General features: G+C 42.8%; 3 protein-coding genes across 4 annotated transcripts; all 3 read right to left on the reverse strand.

Annotated features, from left to right (window-relative positions):
- Positions 1-90: 90 nt before the first annotated feature.
- On the reverse strand, positions 91-6,701 carry pla1a (phospholipase A1 member A). Of its 2 annotated transcripts, none has more exons than XM_028433708.1 (12): positions 6,278-6,701; positions 4,537-4,753; positions 4,282-4,459; positions 3,996-4,104; positions 3,369-3,470; positions 3,161-3,253; positions 2,843-3,007; positions 1,956-2,045; positions 1,600-1,705; positions 913-1,068; positions 527-599; positions 91-409 (listed from the first exon to the last, which is right to left on the reverse strand). In XM_028433708.1, exons 1-12 carry the CDS (start codon positions 6,351-6,353, stop codon positions 305-307), a joined length of 1,470 nt encoding a protein of 489 aa, XP_028289509.1. In that variant the 5' UTR covers positions 6,354-6,701; the 3' UTR covers positions 91-304. The 2 variants fall into 2 exon arrangements, with proteins under 2 accessions (XP_028289509.1, XP_028289508.1); XM_028433707.1 differs by having other exon boundaries at positions 2,843-3,025.
- Positions 6,702-7,633: 932 nt separating this feature from the next.
- hsd3b1 (hydroxy-delta-5-steroid dehydrogenase, 3 beta- and steroid delta-isomerase 1) lies at positions 7,634-10,374 on the reverse strand. The gene is made up of 3 exons (XM_028433712.1): positions 10,074-10,374; positions 9,766-9,930; positions 7,634-8,513 (listed from the first exon to the last, which is right to left on the reverse strand). Exons 1-3 carry the CDS (start codon positions 10,222-10,224, stop codon positions 7,702-7,704), a joined length of 1,128 nt encoding a protein of 375 aa, XP_028289513.1. The 5' UTR covers positions 10,225-10,374; the 3' UTR covers positions 7,634-7,701.
- A 1,214-nt stretch (positions 10,375-11,588) lies between these two features.
- On the reverse strand, positions 11,589-18,291 carry LOC114453806 (kelch-like protein 9). The gene is made up of 11 exons (XM_028433706.1): positions 18,089-18,291; positions 17,302-17,355; positions 16,816-16,943; positions 16,542-16,717; positions 16,307-16,439; positions 15,760-15,956; positions 15,251-15,326; positions 14,583-15,140; positions 14,324-14,503; positions 14,125-14,238; positions 11,589-12,802 (listed from the first exon to the last, which is right to left on the reverse strand). Exons 2-11 carry the CDS (start codon positions 17,304-17,306, stop codon positions 12,306-12,308), a joined length of 2,064 nt encoding a protein of 687 aa, XP_028289507.1. The 5' UTR covers positions 17,307-17,355; positions 18,089-18,291; the 3' UTR covers positions 11,589-12,305.
- Between the last annotated feature and the right edge of the window lie 538 nt (positions 18,292-18,829).

Genomic DNA, 18,829 nt, shown 5'->3' on the forward strand with positions numbered 1-18,829 from the left:
GAACAGTAAATACTGAGGATAAATCATCTGCTGCAGTTTTTTCTAGTTTGGTTTGGGAAATGATTTAATGACAAATAAAAAAACAGATTGTATAGTTACCAGTTTATTTAGTTTATTTAAAACTACTTGTGAGGAAAAAACAATACAAACAGATCACATTAGAAAATCAGATCATATAACACACACAGAATAACACGTGTCAGCAGCAGTGAGTGAGCTAAAAGGCAAAGAAAGACTGACATGAAGAGATAAAAAAAAGTAAATCACAGTTCTCGAAGTTTTAGTCATGTTACAAATCAGCAGACTAGCTACTTGCATTGTGTGACTGGACTGTATTTTGTCTGTTAGTTGTTGGAGCAGAGGCTTTAAAATGTGCTTCTTTGGCCAGGCTCATCACTGATAGTTTCATCTGTACATAAAACATGGTAGTGAAAACATTTACAATGACTTGAGTACATGTGTGAAGCATCAGTGGTTTATTTCAGTGTCTTTTTTTAGTGGATCTTTCTGCTCAGAAACCACACACCTGCACAAAGTCATGAGTCCACGGAGCTCCTCGTCTCACGTTGATGTTGTTCACACACAGCGGCTCCTCGCGCCTGAACAACAAACAGTTACACTTCAGTTCAAATATAACAACAGAGAGAACTGATGAATGTTGGAGGAGACAAACGGGGACAAAACAGCTTCAAACTTCCGATCAAAGTTAATATTTTGGGCATTTTTTGCATGTTTTAAATGATAAAAGCGAGAAAAGGCATCTGGTGGAGGTCAGGTGAAGCTGAGAGCGCCTCAAAAATCATATTGTAAGGTAATCTGAGTCAACAAACAGGGTCAATAGAAGGCCAATCAGTTTGGGTGAGTATAAGGTTAGATCACTGAGTTGTGTGCAGGTAGTGTCCACATACGTACCTGAGAGACGGGAACTCTGAGACACACACAGACTTGATGGGGATCTCTGCCTGTCTGTAGAAGCGAGCTCCGGTGTTCTTCAGCCGGATGGAGCTGATCTCACACAGAGGCGCAGGGTGAGCCAGCACCATCCTGTACACCGTTGTATCCGTCGAACTGCAATAAACACACACACACGTAAGTAATGTCATCATATCCACAGAGGCGCAGGACAGACACCTAGAATTATTGAACAACAGCAGGCTGCTTCTCTTTGTCTTATTTGACTCAGTAATTTGAAGTAAAACACAAACAAGCTGCTGAACTCAGGTGAACTCACGTGCACCAACACTTTTTCCTCTCTCAACAGTTCTGGTCCTGCACCTGGCTAAAATCTCCCCTCTCAAAATAGCTGCTCACTTTTTTTCTGGAGGAAAATACACACAAAGAAATATCTTACAAGCCGTCGACCAAGTCTGAAAACAGGGAGAGAAAAAGGCTGTCCCACAGATTACTCCTTCACTTCAACATTTTAGAATAAGAAATGTGGACTAAATAAAACCAGCCGTCTCCCTTTGTCCCTCCATTCACCTCCTATTCTTCCTCTTCCTCTTCTTCTTCTGTCAACTAATGCTCACTTTTTAGCAGGACCCAACCTGCTTTCTGTCAACAACCCAGACTGATGCTGATCAGTGGTGTGTGACTTACAGCCAGAGCCTCTGCTCTGTTCCCAGGTTCTCAGTCATCAGTGTCACCTCCATCTCAGCACTTTTATCCAGCGCAGAAACTTTCAGCTCCAGCAGGATGTGATGAGCTGAGCAGAGAAATGTTAACACAGCAGGAAAATCAGCTCATGTTAGCATTGTAGAAAGCCGACATCTTTCAGCTATAAAGGTTTGTTAACAAATTCTGCATTATAAATGAGATCTCTGAAGTCGACCCCCTCCTGAGTAAGGCAGGTATCTGATGAAAGGTTTACTCAGGCTTTACTCAAGTCTCTTTAAGCAGACAAGGTTGCGCAGAGGTTTGTTTTCTTTTTCCAGACACACACACTCAGCACTCACCGCAAAAAGGTGGTGATGAAGTCGTGCGGAGGAAGAGTTTCTGCTCTGTGGGGACCGGAGACATGGTGATCCCACTGTTTTCTGATAAACCTGAAACACACACAGGGTCACACTGTAGAGGCCTGCTGTGAACTTGTTCATTAGCTCTGTGTGTGTGTGTGTGTGTGTGTTTGGAAGTATCAAGGGCTGAAATGATAAGAAGCCGCCAAAAGCCTGAGTGCAGCCTGACGCCACGTCTGCTGGTGATACTGAGACTTCACAGAGAACCAAACAAGAGTTTATACTTTGATCCATAGTGAAACCTGTTTGTTTAATGCAATGAAGGATCTATAGACGATGCAGCCCAGTCTTTATTTATTAGATGGTTAGATGCTCAGTGTCAGCTGTGAGGTGGCTCAAATTTGGAGTCATTAAAAAAACCTTCTTTAGCCACAAGAACAAGGAGAACATGCCCCTATTTTTATTAGGTTACTCAGTTTATGTACTTTTTATTTGTAGTTTATTGCTATGTATTCTATTTAGTTGTATTTTTTAGTATTTATTGTAATCTCATTTCAAATGTTTCATTTTTAAAATATATTTAGTAAGTAACTGTATTGTTTATTGATAAATCAAAAGAAAAAAAAATTACCACAAAATTCAGATTAAGTTGTAACTTAGGTAAAATATGTACAAAGTTCAGTAAGACGTGTTCAGCTTATTGTAACCTGTTGATCATTTTAACCATCTTGTTGTTGTAGATGTTATAATATGCTGCTAATATGACTTTTGTACATTATTGTATATAAAAATCTGAAGATTTGACAGACAGCTCTGACAAAACATGTAGGTCACATGTTGTTATAAATCCTCATATTGACAGTAACTACCAGCAGGGGAGCTGTTACCTATTACTGGACATCTCCCCTTGAAGATGTCACAGTCCACACAGCGCCCCTTCAGGAAGTCCTCATAGGTGGAGCATGGGATCCCCACCAAGGGGCAGGAGCCGTTCAGCGCGCTCATGTAGACGTGCAGCGCCCTCATGTGGTCACATATCACATAACCGTACACTGGGAAATACACAAGAACTGACAACACACAGACACTAAGGGAGCCAGATGTTCAGAATGATAACTGTTCTCAAAGCTGTTCTCATAACTTATTATCTAAACACAGCCGTGTTCTGTTGAATTCTTCTGGGTTTTACTGAGTGTTCAACATACTTGAGGCAAACCTGGAGCGAGCGCATCCAGTCTGATCCTTCCCACCGTTCAGGAAGAAATCCACATGCCCGACTGGGATGGAGATTCCAAAATCTGAAGAAGAAACTACTGTGTCATTTTATTATATAAAGATAACCAGCCACCACAGATATAGAAGGAATAAAAGCTTATAATGAAAATGTAAAGTGTTATTTTTTTAATGTCTCACAGTCAGAGTCTGTGTGGATGGCGTCAACAAACTGAGCATCAGAGGGGTCCAGGCGGTCAAAGGTGTCAGCTCCTTTAAACATGGGACCAGCTGGGTCAAGACCTGGACGATAAGGACGGAAAGCCTTTAGACATTCATGTGTTCTAAATTCAAAATGGCAGCATTATATTTCTGTTTTGTATTGTTCCAAAGGATAAGTTCAGTGATTCTCTCTTTAAATCTGCATCTGTGAGCGTCCCCACTCAGACAAAAAGACCTGATATAAACCAGTGGACAGTGCTGTATTGTGTAGGGTGGTGTGTGGTGGGAGGAGGAGGAGACCGATCCTTGCAGGCGTCGCACTGATCAAAGGGCTGTTGTTTATTTGAAGAGCCTGGCGAATCTCCCAAAGTCACATCCAAGCTCTGCGAGAGAGACCTTCATCGTCTGGACTGTTTTGATCATTTTCATGTTGTTTCAGAGGTGACTGATAAGTTTGTGGTCTCAGCTGGAGTCATTTATTCTTCAAAGACCTCCTCCTTCAGAGGTCTCCTCTTGTTGAATCCTTGAGCTTTCACCTCGGGCCAGAGACTTCTCAGTCACCCCTCGTTTATGTCTTTGTGTCTTTGTGCTGTGGTCTGGACTCACCTGTGATTCTTCCTATCTTCCCTTCAAACAGTGTCCCCACAAAGCCGGCAACATGCGCCCCCAGACTGACCCCGATAAAGTGGAAGGTCTCCAGTTTGCAGCCATGTTTCTGTTGGACAGGACGGTCATTTTCACCTTCATTATAAGCCCGTTAATTCAAGCCTGTGCCTCTGACACATGCAGCTTCCTTTGTCACAGACTTTTGTATTAAATTATTTGAATTGAATTGAATTATCAACCGTAAATTAGTGGATTCTGGTTAAACTGAATGCTAACTGTCTCTCACCTGCAGCTGGTTGATGAGGACGGAGATCTGCACGGCCACCTCCTTGTAACTCTCCACCACCAGGTTGTAGGCGAAGGAGGCGCCGTAGATCCAGTCCACCACTACCACGTTCACATCCTGAGCCCTGAGAAGGGATTGGGCCAGCTCCTTCACCCAGGACGGCTTGCTTCCCAGGGCCCTGTGGAGGTTGTGGTCAAAGGTGGGGGTTGAATGAAATTGTAAAAAAAAAAAAAAAGGGGAACTGTTATGAGTTACCTGTAGCCGTGGATGATGATCTTTGTAGGACGGGAGATGTTGAAGCTGGAGTTCTGCTTGGTCAGCGACTCCTGGTTGAATGTTTGTGCACAGCTTACGTTCTTCCTCGTCAGCAGCAGGTACTGGACCTGCAGTTTGACTCTCTGCTGCCGGTAGTGCAGCCATGTGGTGTTGTTGAGTTCAGCACAGTCATCATCTTTCTGACCTCCATCCAATCCTGGTAGACATGAGAGGACAGATGCTGTTTCTGAGGCTGCCGTGTCGAATAAATGTTTACATTTAGCAGCAAAGAGGCTGTTGATGATACAAGCTGCTCGTGGTTATGAATAAAGAGAAGAACATGGGGCTGGTCTTACTTTCCTCAGTTTAAATACATGCTGTGATTTAATACCCGTAATAGTTTATTTTATCAATAGAATTGCTGTTAAAGGGCCAGTACACCCTGTAAAGTGTTGATTGTTATCCAGCCATAAAGTGTGCTCCTGAGGTTAGTTCTGACTCCAAACGACTTGAATTCATTCTTGGTTATCACATATAAGAAAGTATAATTCAACCATCCCCCTTATACCCACGAAGAGCACTTTAAAGGATCAATAAACCTCAAATTTGTTGTTTCCACCTGCCAAAACGTGGTTGTGGCCTCCACAGAGTGCCAGAGTGGTTATTTCTGCTTCAAAAGTACTTGAGTCTTGATTTTTGACTCTACATTACATCTTTCTCTGTGTCTTTCATTCCATGTCATGTACCTTGTTTTTTCCTCCTTGACCTAACCCTGCATTTACGTTAAGAGCGACTGAAGCTCTAAAATTGATTTTGATTTTTGATTGATTTTGTAAAAGTTCTGTTCGCTTTTTCCCGAGAGTCACTCTAGCAAAGAACGTCTACATTCCGATTGGTTGTCAGTGTTTTATAGCCAAAACGTGTCATAGCTAATTTGAATAAAGTTAAGCTGTCTTCAACTTTTTTGGTTGCTCTAGTTGCTCTAGTTGTTCTTGCCTAAGTAAATGACTTCGAGCTTTACTCGCTCTTGCTGTGAATGCAGGTAACTCTTTGTCACTTCTATTACTGCTGTTAAAACAGTTTTTTCTTTGCCACTGTCCCTTTTTTTTACTTTACAGTGAATTAATCTATTGTCATCTATTTAAAAGTAAATATGTGGGCTAACTGTACAGCGGCTCATATTTTATATTGTAAATATTTACTTGTTTGCTTTCCCATGTACATACAAACATAAAGAACTATTAAATGTTTTACTCATCATCAGCTACTATTGCTGCACATAATGATTATTATGAGTAGTTTTCCTTAACCTGTTTTGTTCTGTGTACAAATAATAATATAATAAATCAGTTATAGTCTATTTGTTTAAAGATGTCATTTTAGACACATAATATCACGTTGGTGTTTAAGATAAATTGTCACTGCAGCATAGTGTACAGAGAAATATTTTACTTTCACTTTCAATTCTAAAGGGGCTACCTTTGTACTTTTACACGTACCAATAAATACCAAATCAAAGTACACAGTACACTAAATGAAAAATAAATAGAGACAAAATCCTTCTTAATTCCTGTCAAAATGTCTATTATTGCTGTTTTGAAGCTGAAGTAAAGCTCAATCTACAGATGTCAAATCATCTCCAATGACCATTCATTACTTTACAAGCATGCAGTGTTTAGTAGCCACAGTTTTGGATCTCAGCAGCAACTCTAACTTAAAAAAAACCTTTATGACTACTTACCCACCACCAATGACGTGATGCAGACCAACAACACGCAGTCGAGGAGGAGGATGGTAGATCTGTGCTTCTCAGGCATTTTTATAGTAACAGAGAAGTGAATGGACAGAGTAGCTGCCCGGCAGCTTTAGTGAGTGCTTAACAGTGCTCAGCTGCTGTGTTCAGCCTCCAGATTGGTGGAAGGAAATCAGCTTTTGGCTTGAATAAATCCCTGAAGGAGCTGTTTAACAGGCCAGGCAGGGATCCTTGTAAAACAGCCCAAATTAGTCCAAGAAAGAGCAAAGCTAGCCGTGTATCTTTTTCTGTTAAGCCCCAGCTGTTTCCCCTTTACTCAGTCACCACAGGGTTTTTTTTTGGTCACAGACTGGGTTTGAGCTGGTTGAAGGTTTTTGCCTGGTGATGAATCCATGACCTCATTTGTGTTCAATGGCTGTTTGTTTAAAAGGCTGGACTCTGGCCTGGCTGCCCGCTGCTCTGTGTGTGGGCGAGCGTACATGCTGTGTGTGTGTGTGTGTGTGTGTGTGGGCGAGCGTACATGCTGTGTGTGTGTGTGTGTGTGTGTGTGGGCGAGCGTACATGCTGTGTGTGTGTGTGCGCGAGCTTCAGCTTCAGAGGGAGCAAGAGTGTCAGGAAATGTGAGCAGAGGTCACTCTGGGAAAATCAATTGGGAAATTCAATAATCTGCTGATTGATTGTTCCACAATGGACTATTATGCAATGCTCACACACAATACATTAGTCCATCTGAGGATGTTACAGAAACTTCCTGCTGATGCATAAACTTCACCCACATCCTCTTTTTTCTTTAGGCAGGTACCCACAGCATGACTGTTTGTCACCTACATCATGAGAAACAGACACACACACACACATGAGTAATCCTGTGAAACAGGTCAAGGGTATTTTTGTTTGGATTTAGCAGTCCATTTGTGGTAATGTGATTTAATTCTTGCTGGAAAAAAATTGGTATTTTCTGAAGTCCAGAATAGATCGGATGGAGCCCTGTGTGTAAAGTTTATGGGGTTTTAAAACAATGAGCTACATAACAGTAGTAATAGTTTCTATAGATCTATAGTATAGTTTTCAAATGCTGTAAAATGCCGTTCTACTCTACACTACGCCACTTTACATTCATCACCTTGGTTTCACTCATCCAATGATTACAGAACACAAATTCAGATTTTTTTAAAATAAGGTTAAACACAGTGAGAAAAATAATGTGTGTCCAAAGACCTTTATTGGTATCCACAGCACATCCCGATACTACAGAACAAGACAAACCACCATTCATGCTCACACTCACAGCCAATTAACCCGACATGCATGTCGTTTGTAATGTGGAGAACACTGAGTAGAACGTGTCGGCCTCAACCAGGAACGTTCTTGCTGTGAGGCGGCGGTGCTAATCTCCGACCACCCCTCATGACTCATTTGTACATCATTATTTTTTCCCTCTCCACTGGTAGCTGCGAGGCGAGCCACTCAGTAGTGTTTTTGCGTGCCTCCTCCCAGCTGTATCTGGGGACATATCCCAGGTCCCTCTTAGCCTTCTGATAGGAGAAGCTAAACGGCGTGTTCAACATGGTGAGCAGCTGCCGGTTCAGCGGCGGGACGAAGCGTACGAGCGGCTGGAGCAGCGTGCAGAGTGTCTCCAAGCAGAAACAGACGATGTAAAGGAGGCTGAGAGGCAGCAGGAGTTTCTCCTGAATGCTGAATCCTAGAGGAGACATCATGATATGATTGAAGTCTGAATAACTGACAGGCGGTGTGTCGTCAGAAATGAAGTAGAACTTTCCTCCGATAGTGTTTCTTTTTTGTGGATCTTTGAGGCTGCGGGCTGCTTGGAGGTGAGCAAAGGCTACGTTACCCACATAGACCGGATTCACATGAGCCTCCGCTGCCGACATACGGAACAGAACATTTCTGTTTCTTATGCCGTCGCCCATGTGGCCCAGCAGGAAGCGACACCCCTCTCCGTAGATGTACATGGGCCTGAGGGCGCAGGTGGCCAGTCGGCCTCCATTTTGGAGCACCTCTCCGTGAGCCTGCAGGGCTCGTTCCTCGGCCTCCTTTTTGGTTTTGCTGTAGGTGAACTTCAATGCGCTCTCATAGACAGTGTCCTCATTGCCGTTGATTATAGGTTCCCCTCTGGGGTTTGGTCCCATCACCTCGATGGTGCTGGTGTAGATGAGGGACACCACATTCTCTTGGATACAAGCCTCCAGGAGCAGCTGCGTTCCTGCAAAGCAAAGACGTTCAATGAACATACAGCTGATCACTAGTTTACAGATTTAGAACTTCACATTGCAAAGGCTTCATTTCTACTCTTCATCACAACATATGTGAAATAAGCCCTTGTGCTGCAAGAGGTCTGCTGACGTTGGTTACCAACCTCGGAAAGGAAATGACAGATGATCAACAGGAAGCAACGATGAGAGTAAATTAATACACACTTCCTCTCCATGTGACAGCCACAGTTTGATGCAACAATACATTTTACAGAGAGTTCATCTGACTGGGGCGACACTTGTGAAAACGGACCCCACATGCCCACACTGTAATCAGTCAACCAGCAGACCACATCACATGTGCACGGGAGCTGCTTCAAACTTCATTTATTTTGGACTAGAAACTTTAGTCCCTAGACAAAACTGTTAAATAAAAACAGTGCTCCGAATCCAGTATCTGCTTCGTTTGCTCCAAACAAACCACATGTAGTCATTGTGTTAGCCACTATTCAAGCTCTTTGCAAAGGTTTAGATGTTATATACCCCCTTTTTAGAATATTTTGATATGATTATATAACATAAGATATAGTGAAACTTTCAGTTACAGATTTTATTTACTTTTTTTTAACTTATTGTTTTGTTTGTGCTGATATATTCACCTATTTTTTTATCTGGATGGACACTTTAAAGAGTGAGGGAGCGCTGGATGTGAGGGAAGTGGCTGAGTTGGGTTGGGTTTGAAAAGCAAGAAGTGAAAGCAGTTGAAGCGTCAATCAATGCAAATCAGTAGTAAATACTCAACTAAGTTGATTAAGTTGTGATTTAAGTTGTACTGTGGCAAAGTGCTTGCAGTGTGCTGGAGAGCAGAAAGATGTTGTCAGTTCAAGTGTCGTTATGTAAGCAGTGAAAGTGTCAGCTGAAAGAATGCCAGCGGGAGATGTGAAGTGTCTCTTAAAATACTGAATGAAATGTGCCTGAAGCCACTGAAAGGAATGGAGTCAGTAAGTATGAAGTATACTCTGTAAGTTTTAATGTGGGCAGTTCAAGTGTCAAACAACAAAAGGACAGGTTGAATTGTGGACAGTGAAAGCAGTTGAAGCGTTGTTTATAAAGTAAGCAGTGAAAGCATCAACGTTAGAAAAGAAGATGACTATCAGTGAAAAGTGTTTAATATAAGTGGAAGAGTTGGTTGTATTGCAAGCACCGAAAGCAGTTGAAGTGTCAATCAGCGTGGGCAATGTGTGTCAGAGGGACAGGCCGCACCTTTGACGTTGACCCCGTGAATCTCGTTGAACTCCACCGATTCGTTAACATCAATGATGGAAGCGATGTGGAAGACGATGGATGCCCCTCGACAGGCTTTTCTCAGGAAGTCGCCGTCTCTGATGTCACCTTCAAACACACTCAGCTTCGTGTCGCCTCTGCAGTCTGACACACAGGAAATGATTAACAATTACTTTACATTCTTCTCTTGTGTCTGTTATTCCTAATTATTCAGAAGATCCCAAAAGTTATTTTTAAATCTTAAAACAGTCTTTCCTAAACCACTATAGTTCATGATAATGTTTTACCCTCCAGACTTTGTAATATGTGGAGCTCCACAACTTTGTCCAGCAGTCGGATCTCAGCCATTTTCTCCTCCTCCAGCAGCAGCCTCACCAGCCTCTTTCCCAGGAATCCACAGGCCCCCGTCACCACACACACATCACCTCTGAGAGACATCGCCGGTTTACACTCTCAGTATAAAAACGTCCTTTTCAGTGCTTCTATTTCTTCTTCTTTGAAAAGGATTCTCAAAGGAAGTGGCTCAGAATGGAAGAAAAGAAGAAGCTTTGTGTTCTTGGATGTTTGGCTTTGGTCTGTCTGTGGGAGAACGACGGCACCTTCTGCCCTCCCAGCCACGACTCCTCCAGTTTTTGTGAGCAAAAAAAAATTCCCAGGAAAAAAGGGGGGGTTGTTTGTGACATGTGAGGCTGTTTGAAGCAAGACAAAACAGGGGCTGGAACATCTGGGTGTGAAGGACAGTTTGGTAGTTGCAGGACTTTTATTTATGTGACAGAGGAGGGCAAGGCAGGATCGGACTGTCCTCTCAGTTCATGTAATGAACATCATAGTAAACTGACTTTACTATTTAGTATTTTAATTATTTTTAGGTAACTTTTTAATTAAAACTTTGTGCTTTGAAGTGAAACATTTTAACTAAAAACACCCGTTAATACAAGATGATGCATTTTGTAGATTAAACAATGGTAAAAAAAGGTTAAGCTTTAAATCATTTTTACAGATACAGATAGAATTCCTCCATTTTATTTATTTTATTTTTGTTTGCTGTTACTTGTTAAAATGTGCATTTTATATTTTATCAAAGGTTATTTCAAAAATGAGTCTCAGAATTCAGAGTTTAATCTCAAAATGCTTTTAAAAAAGAAAAAAGAAAAACAACATTTAAATGCATTTTTATTTTTACAAAGGTTTTAGAATTGTTACAAAAAGCAGTTTTTATTGTTGAAGGCAGATTTAAGCACAAAAGTTTAAGGACGTGCACTAAATCTTCTCTTTCTATGTTTTAAAGCTTGCTTCAGCAAAGAAAAGATGAGGAGTGTGGTAAAGTCAGAGGCAACATTTTAACCAAATATAAATATAAATGTTATATTATTGCAGCACTTTGTTTCCACTGTGGAGGAAGGTACGAGGCCACATCATCCAAACAGAACATTTCAAGGTGACGTCTGCCCGCCTCATGGCCACACATGTTTTCTTATGCACCATCGTCACTCATAGCTGCTGCTCAGTTACAGAAGTTTTTAAGCTGTTTGCTGTAATCATGTACAATTCATTAAAATAAAGTACCATCTTTTATTGTGTGGGTGAAACATACTGCAAAATGTTTTGGGTTTTTCTTCCTTTTCACATCACTGCTGTCTGCTGTCTTATCTGTAGGTGAAGGATGAAGTTTCAAGGGCGACTCTATCGTCACTCACTGACATCGGATGCCAAAAGTGTGTGTGTGCGTGGGTGTGTGTTAATGCGCTTTTAGCCATGGAAGGACTTTTGCTGTAAAAGGCTGAGTGTGGTCCCTCGGATCATTATGTACATTTTATTTAATTTGATTTTGTTTAGTATAAATATACAAAACACAAAACATGTATGTCTCAGCCTGCGTTCAGGCCTCGTGGTGAAGCCTAGATGCAAAATGTATGTATGAACCACATAAACCTCTGGCACAGTTTCACTTGTCTGTTGCAATAGAACATGCAAAAACTAGGGGCTACAAAACCGGACTCTTTCCTTGCATCTCGTGAGAATGTGGCTGTCTGTGTTGGTTGCAGGCCTTATTAACAGAAGAGCAGGAATTTCCCTTATTTACTTTTTATATAAAGAAGTCACATCTCATAAATCTTTGCTATGGAAATCAATTAAAAATGCTTTAATGTGGTACTTAGTCTCTTCTGTGTAGTCCACTCAGTTAGTAATAATGACAGCTTTATCCTTGTTTTACATTGCGTGAAGTTTTTTATGTAAAGTCTCCTTTCATTTCTAAGAAAAGCTGGATTTGCCTTTGGATGGGGTTTAATTTCTCACAAGTAGCAGAGAAAGATGTATACTGATAGCAAATAAAAGGACAAGAAGTGAACCTGCAAAAGTGTTTGGCGTCAAATGACACCAAGTGCTAATGTTAGCTTCTCTTTCGTTCACATGCAGCCCATGTTTGAAGCCCACACTGTTTCCTGTTTTGCCTGCTTTTGGCCACAGTATGTAGGTACATTTTGTCAGCGCTGGAAATCCCCCTTTGTTTGAGGCTATCAGCTCTTGGCTGTGGGTAGCGGGCACTCTTGTATCTGAGCCTCGTCCACCGACCCCTCCGGTAGATGAACTGTCATTGTGCAGGCACGAATTCCCCCAAGAGGCTCCAGCACATTGAACACCCTGTCCCACACGTCCTCCTCTGGATCGTACCGCTGCACGATGTCAACCATACACCTGCTGTTCCAGGAGTACCCTCCCACCACGTAGATCTGCCCGTTAAACACCGTCACGCCAACATCGCTCTGGCCCCTGGGCATTGGTGCCACCACCGTCCACTGATCTGTATCTGGACTGTAGTATTCACAGCCCAGGACGTCGTCGTAGTCGCTGCTGCCTCGGAAGTGATTCCCACCCATGACGTAAAGCTTGTCACCCACGGTGCACATGCAGTGCAGCCCGCGGAGCTCCATCATGTCGGCCCGACGGCTCCACGTGTCAGCGACGGGGTCATAACACCAAAGCTCCTTCTGGAAGGTGTCACGGGTGATGCCACCTGTAGGAAAAGAAAATATTCAGAGGTGGAAATACTCAGATAATTTTAAAAGTAACAATATCAAGGCATTAATACTGAATCAAAGTGTATATTTTAGTCCTGTGTTGAAGTGTTGAATCCTCATGTTAACATGTTAGCCATAACACACAGATAAACTCCACCACTGCTGTGCAATCACAATCTTTCTCTGAAGCTTTTGTTTCCAGTTCACAGATGAAAGTCTACCTATAGTCCAGTATTAATGGGAAAAAGCTGATTCAAGGGTAATATTAATTCATGTGTAGTTATTATACATAAACATGGTTAATAATGTATCACAACCATGTTGTTGCTTCTGAGGTCTGTGGTTTTGAACGATCTTCCAAAGTACTGTGGACCACTTCCTGGTTCTCAGTCCTACACATCTCTGTCTGCACTCAATGTGAGAAACTGCTTTCCTGTCCAAGGTTGCTAAGAAACCGGCGGTGCGAGCTGAGAGAGAGCTGCAGCAGCTCAACAGGAAGTGGTTGCAAACAGGTCAGCTGAGGCGCCTGATACGTGTCTCCAAGTGAAACAGGTGATCCTTATCACAGAACAGTTAAAGCTAACAGCTGGTGGTCCTGCATGGCTGTGAAGTCGTTCTTCTTTACAGGGGAACAGTTTAAATGATCTGATCACACTTTAAGCACACACCTGCACTAACTGAGTGCTGTATCTAAAATCTGGAGAAGCTGCATGATGTGTGTAACAGCTGTATAAGAAAAGGGAAGTGCGGTTAGCGCGGATGGCCATGCAGAGAACTTGCTGTCAACTGGGTCGACTTACAGCTGGCTCCTCTGTGAGCGGTGTTGGTTTTACCACACGTGCAGGTTTGGTTCTAACCATGATAGTGACCTCTGCCATTTCATGCAGCCTTTGCTAAACCTAACCACAGTGACAGCGCATGAGACGATGGTTATATAAGTCACAGGCATCATTTACTGTGGTGAGAATTTTTTTTTTTTTACAAGTGGTAAAAACTATTAAATAGTCACTTGGTCTCAAATCCTATAGACCTCCATGTTTAAATGTCCAGACTTGGTGACATGAAATTTCCTCTTGGAGGTACTGAAACAGTGCAGAATTGAGCAGATTAGGTCATGTTTGAAGAAATGTCATAATAAGACAAGAAAATATCATCAAAAGATGCACCTGACACTTTTTTTTCATCCAACTTTACATGTTTGAGCTTTTCCAGGTGATTTTCCATATAAAGAGCTCTATAAATCAGACCAGCTGTCAAATTAGCCCCAATAATGGCAGGTAAAAATTCAAACAGAACTACTGACTATGTGTCATCTTACCTGAGATGTACATGAGGTTCCCGTGAACAGTTCCTGCATGTCCATAGTGGGGCTCCACCATATTGGTCACAAAAGTCCACTCATTTTTTTTCAGATCGTAGCACTCCACGGTGTCTGACCACAAGCACAGAGGGATGTGAAGTGAATTTTAAGGAACATCGTAGTATTAAAACAGGCTTTTGTAAAAGAAGAAGCTCACCAATTTCTCCTGAAGCGTTCCTTCCTCCAACTGCGTACACTTTGCCTTTCAGAGCACTGAGGTGGAAGAAAGTCCTCTTCTCATTGAGTGAAGCGATCTGAAGCCACTTGTCAAAGCGAGGGTCGTAGCGGTAGGCGCTGTCTATAGCAGTCTTACCTTTTGTGTCATAGGTACTCTGACCTGAGAAGACAATCAGAATCAGAGGACTTGACCTACTGCATGATGTGGATTATGAGAGTGAACTGTGTGCTGCTCTCACCTCCAACAATAAAGAGGAAGCCACCAAGGAGAGCCACACCGTGCTGATAGCGTGGCACCTCCATGGGCTTCAGGGCCCTCCAGTGCCCTGTATTCTCATCATACAGCCTCAGCTCCCGACTCACAACCAGCTGCTGCCTCATCACTCCACCCAGTGCCAGGATGTGAGTGTCATCTGACCGTATCTGCGTCCTCTCCGTCTGCAGGGCTGGCTGCATGTACGGCATCATCTGGTAGTTGCTGGCCTCTAGCAGCAGGTTCACGCAGGCTGTCTCAGAGCGCATCATGGAGTCACCTCCCTCCTGGTCATCCTGGGAGATCTGAATCAGCTCACCGGGACTCATCAGAGGGAAACGAATGTGGCGCATCAAGGCATAAACGGAGGAGCGGCGGTGTGGGGGGTCATGGTCCAGCCATCCTCTGGCGATGTGGTAGAGTTCCAACTCAGAGAAACCTTTCAGCGAGTTGCTGGCCAGGGCGTTGGCTATGCTGGTCTCAGAGAGCTGCAGGTAGCGACCACACTCCACCAACTCTGAGAGGTTCTGGCCTACAAACTCACCTGGAGCACAGATAAAGATCAATAAAAACAGCTCCTACAGATAATGGATGCATGTTTGGTTTGATGATGTCACAGACATCACAAAGACTGATCAGTTTCGTTTGACTCACCTATGTTGAGCAGAACATCCTCCAGAAGCAGGTCTGTAGCGATGCGTTCAACTTCCACACAGTTATCAATAGTGATCTATGAAGGATAACAACACAGGTAATAACACTGAAATGACTGCCTCTGTCCACCACCACCACCGAGTCCAGCTGTAGTTTACCTTCATATCTGTCACCCAGAGTGACATATACAGATGTAAAATATCACCACTTGATCATTTTATCCTGTTAATAAGTAATGAGTGAAGGTGTGTTATAACTAGTGTAGTGTAATTATCCATCCATCTATCCATTTATTGACCTGCTTTCTGTCAGGGTGTTTTATAATCACTCCTAAAGGCCCACTGACTAACTAACTTCCATTCTCTGACAGAGAAAGTGTGGGTGAGAAGGGCAGAGAAGGACTCAGAGAGACATTTTAATGAGCTCGGCCTCAAAATACACCCCGAACATAATCGATTCAACTTTGAGTGTGTGACCTTAAAGTGAAATGAAGCCCCTCCTCCACTCACCTCGCTGCTCAGCAGCTGGTTGCAGAAGCTCAGGACGGGCATGACTTGCAGGAAGTTTGCAGCCTCCAGCGTGTCCTGGAGATTACCCATGTCGAGGTTGACTTTGGATGTGTAAATGAAGTCTATAATGTTCTTTAAGCCCATTCTAGTGACCCCGTGCAGCTTGATCTCTCTCATCTCCTGCTCCCTCATGCCGCCTGCAATGAAAAGAGACAAAGACAAGGTGAGGGTGTGAATTTGCATAGTTTCAGAAGCTTTATCATGAGCAGGTGTGACAAAGTGCACGGTCAGCACTGCACAAAGACACAGCTGAGAGTGTAGAAGCTCAAGCATGCACAAATGATCATTATTCAGGAAGTTCAATATTTCCTGTAAAACTACAATGACATTCAAACAGAAGTGAGTCAGGAGGTCACTTCCTCTTTTTTTACTAGCAAATGTTTATATGAAAGTAAAACTTTGGCACAGTAAAACAATATATATGTTGGTATTCCTTACATTTGTCAGCAGGTAAAAATGATTTAAATAAACTGGACAGGCCACTAACCTGTGAACATCGCCTTGAAGTAGTCGCTGGATGAAGCCATGATGACTCTGTGGACCGGAAACCTTTCCTTGCTGTCACCAGGAACCAAGACAACGTCACAGAGAGTCTCGTCTGCCCGAAAAGCGTCAAAGCCCTTTAGGGGAAAACATGAGAAATGTTGCCTTAAATTAGAATTGTAAAAGTTATTTGCATGTATGTACCCTAAAATAAATGTATAACCGTGGGCCATGTATACCTGCAACACAGCTGCTCCATGGATGGCGCTGCTGAACACCTTGGACAGCGGCCGAGGAGGAAGCTTTGGCTTTGGGTTGTCCGGACGTTTAGGTGGCACATCCATGGGCAGATGGAGCGGAGCAGGAGCCGGTGCTGGAGGAGGAAGCGGAGCAGGGGCAGGTGGAGGCCTCTCATCTAAAGTGGCAAACACAAAACAACAGGATACTAGTTACTAGTGTTCTAGTAACAAACCTATCGTTGTGCTGGCTGCTGACATGATTGGGCACACGTACCTTGTTGCGGAGCTGGAGGTCTCTCGGGCTGAGCGGGTGGCCTTGGAGCATCCCTGGACTGATTCCTGCTTCCCAGCCGAGACAGTCGGCGGCTCAGCCGACCCGGGCCGCTGTCGTCTCCATTTCCTCTGCAGGGGATCAGTCAAAGTGTATTGAGCTTTACGGTGTAATTCTGTGAAGTGATGCTCAGTGGAACCTGGCATTACAGAATTGTGTAAACCAGGCTTTACTTTGGAAGTTTCAGTAACTGTCTTTGAGGTTTCAAAGTGTAGTTTTGTCTCTTAGCAGTTCCTCCAGAGCTATGGACATTCCTTAGTTTATTTGGCAGAAACAAAACCCAGAAGTCTGATTTAAAGCTCCTCTGATTTGAAACATTGGATTAACTATGGTGGATGCCTCAATAAACAAAAATATAGTGCCTTATCCAATTCAGCCTGAGCTATCACACACATATTGAAATAAAGGTGGAAAATGTTTCTCCTTTACCCCATGTTATTGGCCTCTTGGGGCTGGGGGCTGTTGCTGCGCCTGAGAGACCTCCTGCAGGGACAAAAAAGAAGACTTTATGTGTGCAGAATCAGTTTTCAGGCTATACCTTGTACACTATTTGAGGTTTCGAAGTTTCTCCTTTTTTCCAGCGTAAATCAAACTCTGTGATAAATTCTGTGTTTTTGATGTGGCCTCGCTGCTCGGAAGATGGTTCCAACTCTCACCTGTGTTTTATTCATGCCACAGTTTCTGATCAGTGACATGTGAGCTTGTAGTTATTGTCAGTAAAACATTTTAGCTGTGCTGATTTATTGTTTACATATTTTTCACACATTTGCATGTATTATTTCAGGCTGTGGGTAAACAGAGTGAAATGTTGCTGCTGCCACATGTTTGCATTGTATTTGTGACTCCTGGGTTTAGACGACTGTAGGCAGCAGGAAACCAACATTCATGATACAACAATATAAAAAAGTAAGAAGTTAATTTATTTCAAATATGTAAATAATTTTACAGAAGATGTTATATTACATAAGAGCAAATGTTCTGTACAGAATCTGTGTTCATTTAAAAAGACATCATTATTTGTATTACTGACAGTTGTTGGTACAAGTTGCCTCTTGCATAAAACTTTGTGACATACAGCATGTTGTAAAGACACTTCCTCAACTGACAAGTGCGATAAGGTGACGCAGAACTTTAGTGTTTTACCTTCCAGCTAAAACAGAACCATGTGCAATCAAAAAAAAAAAGGTATAAATCGGGACACCTTTGTGTGACCTACCTGGAAGAAATCTTCCGCAGCAGACTGGATCCCAGGCCTCCCTCCAGCCTGGAAGTCTAACTGAGCAGAACCCTGAGAGGAAGACTGAGCAGAAAATGTCTGCTCTGCACGGCGCCAGCGGGTTGTAGAGTTGAAAGCGTCTGAGCGAGCATCACCGTTTCTTTAGCTCAACCGAGACCTCAGTCACTTCCTGTGCTACTTCTCTTTCTCACAGCGTCTTTCCACATCTTGATGCTCTCCACCCCTCAGTGTCACACTTTGTGACCCTGTTAGTTAAAAAGTTTCACAAGCAGTTTGCATTAATCAAACAGGTACAAACACAGTCCTGAAATATAATAAATGTTTTTTCACGTGCTGCTGTGAATCTGAAAGAATGAAAAACAGAGTGCAACTTATCTTCTGACCTTTGAAGCTGCTAGATGCAAGTATATTTTTAACAATACCAACCTGATCAGTGTACACTGTTTCAGCTACAGTTTAGAGTCCAACCAGCATCTAGAAGGGCAGGAAGTCCTTCTACAGAAGTGCTACACTCTGTGTGAGCACCTTCATTTAAAAGTCTCTTGTCCAGCAGCTGGCATAAAGTCCTTGTTGTGCTGTCTTCTGCAAGCTGGAGGTGCAACCAGAAACCAAGCTAAGAGCTGATAGCTTTCAATTTGTTTAGTTTTCGTTGATCTTTATGATCAGTTCCTGTTACATTGGTTATGTTTAATTTTAATCAGGTCAGACTGTTGAATGTCT

The sequence above is a fragment of the Parambassis ranga genome, chromosome 21 (genome assembly GCF_900634625.1).
Source record: "Parambassis ranga chromosome 21, fParRan2.1, whole genome shotgun sequence".
Taxonomy (NCBI): domain Eukaryota; kingdom Metazoa; phylum Chordata; class Actinopteri; family Ambassidae; genus Parambassis; species Parambassis ranga.

Excerpts from the sequence above, each read along its gene's own strand:
- pla1a (XM_028433707.1), bottom strand. The coding sequence starts at position 6,353 with ATGCCTGAGAAGCACAGATCTACCATCCTCCTCCTCGACTGCGTGTTG. Across the intron at positions 3,471-3,995 it reads GAAGATAGGAAGAATCACAG|GTCTTGACCCAGCTGGTCCC; the intron begins GTGAGTCCAGAC and ends CTTATCGTCCAG. Across the intron at positions 3,026-3,160 it reads TCGCTCCAGGTTTGCCTCAA|TTCTTGTGTATTTCCCAGTG; the intron begins GTATGTTGAACA and ends GTGTGTTGTCAG.
- LOC114453806 (XM_028433706.1), bottom strand. Across the intron at positions 15,327-15,759 it reads ACCAGCTGCTGAGCAGCGAG|ATCACTATTGATAACTGTGT; the intron begins GTGAGTGGAGGA and ends TATCCTTCATAG. Across the intron at positions 12,803-14,124 it reads GAACCTCATGTACATCTCAG|GTGGCATCACCCGTGACACC; the intron begins GTAAGATGACAC and ends CTTTTCCTACAG.
- hsd3b1 (XM_028433712.1), bottom strand. The coding sequence starts at position 10,224 with ATGTCTCTCAGAGGTGATGTGTGTGTGGTGACGGGGGCCTGTGGATTC. Across the intron at positions 9,931-10,073 it reads CATATTACAAAGTCTGGAGG|ACTGCAGAGGCGACACGAAG; the intron begins GTAAAACATTAT and ends CCTGTGTGTCAG. Across the intron at positions 8,514-9,765 it reads TCACGGGGTCAACGTCAAAG|GAACGCAGCTGCTCCTGGAG; the intron begins GTGCGGCCTGTC and ends TTTGCTTTGCAG.